The sequence below is a fragment of the Arachis hypogaea genome, chromosome 11 (genome assembly GCF_003086295.3).
Source record: "Arachis hypogaea cultivar Tifrunner chromosome 11, arahy.Tifrunner.gnm2.J5K5, whole genome shotgun sequence".
NCBI lineage: Eukaryota > Viridiplantae > Streptophyta > Magnoliopsida > Fabales > Fabaceae > Arachis > Arachis hypogaea.
The window spans coordinates 18,979,673-18,989,831 of record NC_092046.1 but is presented as its reverse complement, the minus strand read 5'-3'; the positions used below and the strand labels follow the sequence as shown (position 1 = coordinate 18,989,831).

The 10,159-nt window shown below is 28.7% G+C and overlaps 1 protein-coding gene across 1 annotated transcript; it reads right to left on the bottom strand.

The window, feature by feature from the left end:
* Positions 1–8,921: 8,921 nt before the first annotated feature.
* On the bottom strand, positions 8,922–9,943 carry LOC112720480 (transcription factor HEC2-like). The gene has a single exon (XM_025771430.3). The coding sequence runs from the start codon at positions 9,704–9,706 to the stop codon at positions 8,996–8,998; it is 711 nt and encodes a 236-aa protein (XP_025627215.1). The 5' UTR covers positions 9,707–9,943; the 3' UTR covers positions 8,922–8,995.
* Between the last annotated feature and the right edge of the window lie 216 nt (positions 9,944–10,159).

Sequence of the window (10,159 nt, the reverse complement as noted above, 5' to 3'; positions counted from 1 at the left end):
GCGCTGATTGGCTTACTGTAACTCGGTCACCATCTGGAGGAGTTCAGATGGCGTGGGTGGAAGTCGTTCAGCCATGACTCAGGCGAGAACCTCGAGGCCGATGATATATGGAATGGATTATATTCTCAACCCCACGGTGGGCGCCAATTGTTCTTGTATGGATACCTGGAGCAAGGGAGAGCTCGGTCTCTGGGAATCGACGCCGAGTTTTTATCTTCGGTGTCGACCTTTGAGCTTTGTGGTAATCCGAGCTTTACTCCAAGAGGATGTCCAATCGCATAGAGCTTTGAGTAAGAAACAGGGGGGAGTGTACTTGCAAAGGCAATCCGAAGTTTAAGTAAGTATTGAGAATTCAATGTGTATCCTTTTAGGATGGAAGATCATACATTTTATGGGTGGCTATGTACAAGTCGGTTATGCTTATGTTTTATTGCCTGTATTAAAGAGCAATAATAAGGGTGAGATGTTAGGTTGGACGTTTCACAATTGAAAACAGTCCGTTAAGCTGAGTTGTAACGTAAGTAGCTGATTAATGACGTTAATTGCCGATTAATGACTATAATGTCGAACTATAACGTCAGCTTTCTGAATAATAATGTAAATAATGCCGAATTATGAATAATAATGCCGATTTATGATGTTGGATTTATAATAGTCGAATCATAAATATTTAATCTCTTTTATATTATATTATTTGTTTTTGTTGCTGCATCATATACATTTTTGAATATTTATTTATAAAATCTATAATTTAGAAAAACATGGAATTATAGGGTACAGAATAATAATGTCAGAAGAATTGAAACTTATGAACTCAAAATACTATATTAAGGAGATATGGGCCAAATATAGAAAGAACAACTGAAGGGAGGTTTCAGTAATTATTAGTAAGGAGATATCTATGTTTTTAGAGATTGATAGTTTGTCGTTGTTTGTTGTTTGAATTTCAACTTAAATTAGGAATTTTATCAAAATATACGTTCATTAAGTTGTGTTATCTACCCTCCACGTGGTTCTTTAAGCTTTGTGCAGTGTTTATCATTGCAATTTTTTGTGTTTATCATCAATAATAATTTTTTGTATTTTTTATTTATTTTATTAAAAACATTGTGTTCTTACTTTTAAATTATTTTATATTTTTCTTGAAAAATAAATTTTTGTATTATCCTTTTGTATTTCTATTTAAAAAATTGTGATTATCTTTAGAAAGAATTTTATTGGTGATCGTGACAGTGTTTATATATTAGAAAAGATTCAATGTACCATAGATTGCGTCTTTTCCTTGTAGTGCTTATAAATATGTATTACATAATAAATAAACAAATTAAAACCTCATCTCAGTTGGTGTGTGTTGCGGACTGTAGTGGAATAGCTCACATGGTTTTGCACTCGCACTAGACATGTGGCTTGGCTTCTCCATATCTCATCTTTTTGTTTTATTGCTTCTTCTAGACTATTCTTCGTCAAAGAGAGGAATTAAGCCTATATTTGAAAGAAAGATAGAGATTCAAAGACTCAAATTGAGAGAGACAAAAATTAAATTAAATTTTTATATTATATTTAATATAAAAATTTAAGATAAATATAAAAGTTAAAAGATTATTAAAATATTTTTATTAATTAAAAAAAATAAAATAAATTTTCATTGTCTCTTCATAGTCACTTCTTTTTATTTAGTGTTGACAGTGAGTCGAGTTAAGTCGAGCTAAATCAAATTCAAGTTTAGCTCACGAAAATTGAATTTGGCTCACGGCTCAACTCATTAACAATCGAGTCTATTTCTTAAACTCAAATTTGGCTAATTGAAAACTCATGAGTCGACTCGAACTCACAAGCTGGCTTAAATAATAGAAACATAATCTATAATTTTATATTAATAAATTATAACTTATATATATTAATTTTATATATTGTGTATATTAATTATGAATTTTTTATTTATGTCCTACATCAAAATCATATAAAAAATAATTATAAAATTTTAAATAAAAATATTGATATATGTAAAAGGTTTAATTACTCTGTTGATCCCTATACTTGCGCGAAATTTTCAATTAGGTTTCTATACCTTTTTTCCTTTTAATTGGGTCCCTGCACTAATTTTTTTTTTCAATTGAGTCCCTATACTTTTTTTTCCTTTTATTTGAGTCCCTGCACCAATTTTTTTTTTAGTTGACTCCCTATACAATTAAGCCAATTACTACCAAGAGGGACCTAATTGGAAAAAAAATTTGGTGCAGGGAACCAATTAAAAAGAAAAAAAGTATAGGGACCTAATTGAAAATTTCGCAAAACTATAGGGACTAACAGAATAATTAAACCTATGTAAATTATATATTATTATTTTATATGTATATATATAATATTAAAAGTATAAACTAGATGTATATAGGATATGTTATATATATATAATCGAACCAACTCACGAATTAATAAGCTGACCTTATCCAAACTCAAGTTCGACTCATTTAATTTAGGAGCTCAATTCCAGACTCAAGCTCGGCTCATCATTAACTCAGAAGTTCAGCTTATCGAGTTATTAACGAGTGGAATTCGAGCTGACTCACGAACTGACTTGATTCATTTCTAGTCCTACTTCCATTCATGTACGTCCCTCATTTCTTCTCACTTTATTTTTTCTCTCACTGTTTGGGTTGTACTTTGGAAGCAGAACTAGACGTAGAAGCAGAAATAGGCTACCGACAAAAAAGTAGGGCGCTACGAAGAGGAAAGGCCACACGAGCACAAAATTCAATGAGTTAGGATGGAGGAGGCAGAGGTGCGGACCGCTAAGAAAGCAGAGACTGATGGCGGTGGGACGAGGCAAGGGAGCCAGCGAGGGGAGTGATGATCTTTGTTGACTGTCGTTGTTTCATGACTACTGCGATGAGTGTTTGAGTGAGGGAGTGAGGGAGAATGTAGAAAGTGAGTGGATAAGGCTGAAAAATGAGGCGTCGTGAGTCAGAAAGTGATAGAAGACAACGACGGTGGGTACGACTACGAAATTGTGATGGTCTTGGCGGCGGCGACGGCAAGACAGCAACTTCAAGTTTGATTCTTCGATGGTGTTCTTGGGTACTGGGTACGGCAACAACGATGATACTTCTAAGAGATGAGAAGAACTGAAGAAAGATAAATTTGGAATTATTAATTTGGATTGAGGGTATTTTTAAAAGAAATTATTAGTTAAATTTTAGTCTCTTTTTTTTTTAAATTTTAATCTTTTGTATTTCTATTTTTTAGAAGTACTAATTAAAGGGACTGAAATTGTGTCTAAAAATTAAAATTGTTTTAAAACTAAAATTTTAGTTTTAATTTTATTTTGGCCATCAAATATATAATATTGAGTCTTAATATTTCAATCTCGCTCCTAGCTAGTACTCAATACCAAATATTACCTAAAAAGAACAATGGTAAAAAAGGATTATTTGCTTATTAAATAGCAGATAATTAAATTAATTTTTGCTTTCTAAAACAAATCCTGAAAAAATTTAATTTTTAGTGTATTTATAATTTATTATTATCACACATATTTATCTCATCTTTATTATTATTACATTATTTAATAAAACAATAAATTAATAAATATATTAGTACCGCAATTACAGTTATTACAATTTGCAATTGCCGACATTATAATTTTTGTAATGTCTGTTACTGTATTATTATTATTATTATTATTATTATTATTATTATTATTATTATTATTATTATTATTATTATTATTTCTTTTTGGTTTTTTTGTTTGATACTTGAATTATATCACTACTGCAAGTTTGATACAATCTGATGCGATCCTAATGTAACTGCAACCACAAAATTAAGGCCGCAATTTAATTTAAAACTGTGTTTACGAAGCATATAGCATGATCCTTCAGACATGAACATCTAAAGTTTTCGACCTTGCTGGAGGAGGCAACCTACTACGTTCTTTGACCACTTTAATTTAATTCCACTTCTAAATTAAAACAAGTATGGGTATTATGGCTGGTAGAGGAGAGACAGGTGAGAAGATAATATAGAATAAAGCCCAGTGGCTTTTTCTTAGCATTCGTATGTAACTTTTTTGTTAACAAAAAACTATATCATTTTCTTAGCTTGTTGCATATTGTTACACAAATAAGATTTCCAATGTAGTTCTTCTTTTAAATATGCCTTCAAGTTCGCTCAACTTAGAGTGGGGGCTTTTTTGCCTGCAAATGGAACCACATTGGTAACTTTTTAAGCAGAATAATACTATCTCTTGGCAATATTATTTAAGAAAAAGTTAAATTATATTCTATTAGTCCCAATAATTTTATAAAATTTATAATTGAGCTTTTATATTTCAAAAATTTTTAATTAAGTGCTTACACTATTTTTAAATATATAATTATATTATTGTCATTTCAAAAACGTTTAACTTAATTGAATATGCTGAGATGCAATATATTCACTAGTGATATAAGATGAATAAAAATATTTTTGTAATTTACTGATAAAAATAAGTTAATATAAAAATTTTTTATTATAAATTTAAAAAATTATAAAAACTAATAAAATACTCTAATTTTAAAGAAATTCTACCTAGAAGTTTGATTACTTCTTTATCTATATTCCACTTCAGCAATTCAGGGGCGACTAATAACCCATCAAGTAACATTTTTTATTAGGAAATCTATAACGAACGGATATTCTTCTACTACGCTTTGCATTTTAAAGAATATTTTTTGAAGTATTTAAATGAAGATTTATATAAGGCAAAAATGGGTTGCCTAGGATTGCTGTTGAGGTTGATCCATATACCTCTGTGAACCGTTTTTGTTTGATATAGTAAAAAACAGAGACTTGACTAAGGTGTTATTTTCCGGTACTCCATTAAGATTTTAAAATAAAGCTCTCACAAAAGCCTATGAATTCAGATGTAATTGTGATCGAGCACAATTTATCTAGGTTAATACTCATTCAAATTGAGTGAAAAAAATTTTACATTTAATTCTATCAATACAGTGCTATATATACATATAAAAATTCTAGCAATCTACCCTTATTATTTATGACAAATTGACAACTGCCACTCTCACGTCCCACGATGACAAGCTTAAATGATTGCATTCTTGCCAGAGATACCACTTGAACTTGGAGGCTACTAACAAACGAGTTATATCTTATTTGTTTATTGTTTTATTTTAAGCTTAACCTAATTTATATGTAGAATTCATTCGCTTAAGATTGGGAGCTGTGATCCGTGTATTATAAGTCGGCCGAAACCGACCTATATCTTAGAAGTTATTGCTTGAGAACGTTTTTATGTTAGTCTTTATGAAATTAAATTCTTCTTTATATTTGTTTACTAGCTATTTGATTTGTAACTGATTCATCTAGACAACGGTCTTGGAACTACAAACTCTTTATAAGTAAGAGTGATAATGGTTAAAATAGGAAATAGTTTGGAGATAATTTTATTTTTAATATTGGGTTAATAATGTTGTTTTTTTTAAATTGTGATTTGTTGTGGTATTTTTTTAAAATGTGGGATGATTTAATTTAGGAAGTATAAATTGGACTTTCTGATTTTTAAGAGGTACAAAAATTGGACCGTCCGATTTGTGTATTCTAATTTTTTTTATTTTTTAAACACAAATCGGTCATCGGTGGTTTGATTTGTGTATTCCAAATTTTTAAAATTTTTTAAGCACAAATCGAACTATTCGATTTGTGTACCTCCCATAGTTTTAAAAAATACTAAAAATGATTACATTAAGGTATAACACTCCTCCTACTTCCATATCCAAATTTTTTTTGCCATAGTTTGGAATCAATTCTAATAATGTTGAGAATATTCAAACTTTAATTATATTCGTTTTTAATCCGCAAGTTATAAAAAAATACAATATTATTATATAACTTAATGATAATTTAAAATAAAATTAATTTTTATAAAAAAAATTAAATTATTAATTAATAATTTTTTTAGTAACTAAGAATTTTTTGTATTTAGCGAGAGATTTTTGATTCAACATTTATTTGAAATATATTTTTATATAAGTATATAATATTTACATATATAGGTTGCGGATTGGTTGGGTAGGGTTGAGACTCAACCCATACCCTATCCAACCCACACAAAAATTCTATTCATATCCGTTGCAGATCAAGTTGGTAACTCTATTCGATTGAGTGGGTCGGATTAAGTATCCGTAAATAAAGTGTATATGTTGCCACCTTTATTTCTAAGAGACACTCTGGATAAATAAAAAAATATTAAAAATACTAATTTTATATTACATGAAAGCTAATTTAAATGTTAAAGTATTTTTTACAGATATATACACACTATATTTTTTATTGAACTGACGAATATCTCATCTACTCGAAATACAACAAGCTAAAATCAGACTGGACGAACTATACAATAGGAAGAGACTTATCAAACAAGAACATTCTTAATCCTAACTTATTAAAATAAAAAAAGATTGCCGGAGAAAAAAATATTAAAATTTTGTAACTATTTCAAAAATAAACCTACGTTAACTTATGTCGGATATTTTTTTATTAAATTAATAAAAAAATAAAAAATAGAAAAATAAATACATATTGTGAATTAGGGACAAAAAAAATGTATTCTTTTTATTATGAATTTTATATTTTTATCATTTATTCTCAATTAATTAGAGTTATAAGTATGTACTCTTTTTATATTATTCTAACTAATGCATATCTTATCAATTGAAAATGGCTGGGAAGCAGAGAGAAAAAATCATCGACAAACTAGATAAGTCTGCACCCTTAAAAATTGAAATTTATTATTAAAGTTTAAATTTGGAAAAAATAGGAACTGAAAAGGATGGAAGGAAACACTAGAAGCGCATAATTTAAAAGTAGACATCGTTTGATTTAGCCACGGTGAGCATTGGGTCTGTGGTAATTGAGAGAGTCCAATTCAAATTGGCCACAGACAAACAAAAATGTGAAAAACTTTTGCACAATTTAACCACGGAAAAGCAAAACGTTGCAAGTGATTACGACGATCATAAAAATTTGCCACTGCTTCTTGTTCGTGAGTATTTTTCCATGGTAAGCTATCGTATTTCTGGTAGTGTATCCGTCCCTGATCGTAAATTCATCCGTTTAATTAGATTCTCAGAAGATAAAATAATTAAGTACGTAGAATAAAAAAAAAATGCTAGGTAGCCAATTATCGATTAATGTATAATGAGAGCATGATGAGGATAGATCTTTGCAAAGATAACTACAAAAATAATTTTTAGTGGCAACATTTTTTATGATAACACCGTAATAGTTATTATATATTTTATTTAATTTATATTTTTGTAACAATTATATATTTGTTATTATTATATATTATAATGTCAATTATATATTTTTACGATTATTAAATTTTTTTTTATCGACAATTGTATAATTATTGCTAAAATTTATTAGCAATAAAATATAAGACAACTAATATCTAATTACTGGTAAATATATTAATGACTATTTTTATTATCGTTAAAAATAAAATAAATAGTCATTAGATATTATTTTATTTATTTATTTTTTTAAAAAAAGATTAACTGAATATATCTATATATGCCATTTTCTATAAAATTATTATTTTGGTGTCGTTATTTTGATTGACTATGTGTAGAGTTATACTACTTTTAAATTTGATAGAATACACATAATAAATAGGATTGACAATGGAGAGGATAGAGTAGGATTTGGACTATTCTATTTTAATTTTATTTTGTGAATTGATTTTTTTTTTTAAGTTTAATCTTATTTTATTTGCAAATTAAAAATCTCTTAATTCTAACCTTATCCGTATTTTAAAATTCTTAACCCTATTCTACTCGTATTCTATCAGTAGAAAAATCAAATTTTTAAACAAATATAAAATTTAATCATCTCATATTTTATATAAATTAATAAAATAAAAAATAAATAAAAACAATAAAATCTTAAAGAAATTTAATATAAAATTATAAATAATATAATCATCAAACTAATTTTTTAATAAAATTAAAATAACACAAATAAAAATAAATATCTTATCACTCTTTTTCTAACTCTAAATTCTTATAATATTACTCTTTAAATAATAAAATATTAAATTAATAATTTAAATAATTAACTTAGTAGTTACTTTCAATTTTTAGAATAAAAAAGTTGTGAATTCAATATCCACTTTTTTAACTATACAATAATTTTTAAATATATACGATATAATATATTAAAAATGTAGGTAAAATATACCATAAATCTATACTCAATCTTACTTTACTCGCAAATAAATTCTATCTGCTCTATCTTATTCGCAACGGCGGATAAACAGCCTTACTCGATCGAATCTTTGTACATAAGCATTTCTCTTTTCCATAATTTTATCTATATTTGGACTTTAATTTACATAAATAATATATGTGAGAGTGTGTGCAATGCAGATTGGATTATTAAAAAAAAAAAAGAGAATAGACTGATCCATTACGTTTGAAATTTAAAATATTTTTTGAATATTTTTTAAATAGCTACTTTATTTAAGTGTTTATGTATCTGTTTATTGAAATATTTGTTAATTTATTTTTGTTAAAATTTCATTTAATTTTTATATAATATTATTTCAAAATAATTTTATATGTCATATATGATTACATTAATTCAATAAGTGTTTTTTAAATTGAATAATTATTTAAATGCATTAAATGAGTGTAAATTAAAATATCTTATAAAATATGAATGCATTGAAATTATTTTTCTTTTATAATAAATTAACAATGATCAAACAATAACATATTATATATATGGGGAAAAAAAAACCAAAGCGTCAGAAATAATAGAGTTGGCGATAATTAATATCGTAACGGCAGGCGCAGCAACATGTTATCGAAACAATATCGCATTCACATGATCCACCAAACCATGCACCAATGAAAACTACATTGCCACAGAGAGAAATACATTATATTCCCTTAGCATTAATCTTTTTAAATAATAATAATATTAATAAAATAACTCAGCTGAGTAACTTGGAAGAAGAAGTAGAACCCACAATATTATGACAAAGTTGTTGGCAACTACTACTACTACCCTTGAAAGAAAAAGCATCGTAATTCACATGATTGCCATTGTTATTAGAAGAAGAAAACCCAACACCAAGGGTTCTTGTTATTCTACTTGCTTCTGCTTGTTCCAGCGTCTGCACCTGCTTCTTCAAGAACTTGACATAGTGCACAGCTTCATCCAACATGGAAGCAGTGTCCATTTTGGTGCCACCTGGCACCAACCGCTGCAAGATCCTTATCTTCTCGCTTATCCTTTCTCTCCGGTGCCTCGCCGCCACGCTCTGCGGATCCTTCGAGATCTTCACGTTCCTCCGCTTCGGCGCCTTTACGGATTCCGGGTCTATGTGGACCGGCTGCATAACCGCTATTCGGAATATCATTTCCCTCATTGCCGCCATTGAACTCTTCTTCTCCGCCGACGATGAGGAAGAACAATGGTAAGGGTTCCTGAATGCAATCGGTTGGTGTTGGATGGGGAAGTTGACGTTGTTGGACGGCGGTGGATCAATCAAACACGGCGGTGCTGGTGGTGCGGTGAATAGGGTTTGGCCACCGGAGAAGTCGCTTCCTTGATTGGGAATTGAGGTGTAAAAAGATTCGGAGAATTCAGGTAACCGTTCTAGTTGCATCATCATTGTAGTTGAGACCATGTCAACGTCCATGGAAGACGAGAGGGAGGGATGGAGCAAGTAGAGATTTGGAATGGAAGGGGGATTTGTATGAGAGAGAGAGAGAAGGAGAAAAAAGAAAAAGATATGAAAAGAATGAATGAATACAAAAGAATGGGACTGAGAGTGCAGAGAAAAGTGCAGAGGATAGGTGTAGGTTGGTTGGTCGATTATTATCTCTGCAATAACCGACTAAAAACAACAATAATATCCAGTGGTGTTATTGTAAGTGGGAACACCTCTTTATAGCAACTTGTCACTCGTATCTATTCAATTTTTTTTTAAATTACCTGCAATTATATTTAAAAATTATTAAATAATTTTATATGAATTTTTATTTTTTAATATATTGTCTCTTTTATATAAAACTAAAATTTTTATATTTTTTATTTTATGTTGTCATTGCTGTTTATGCTTATCATATAAAAATTTGACCCTTTAAAATAA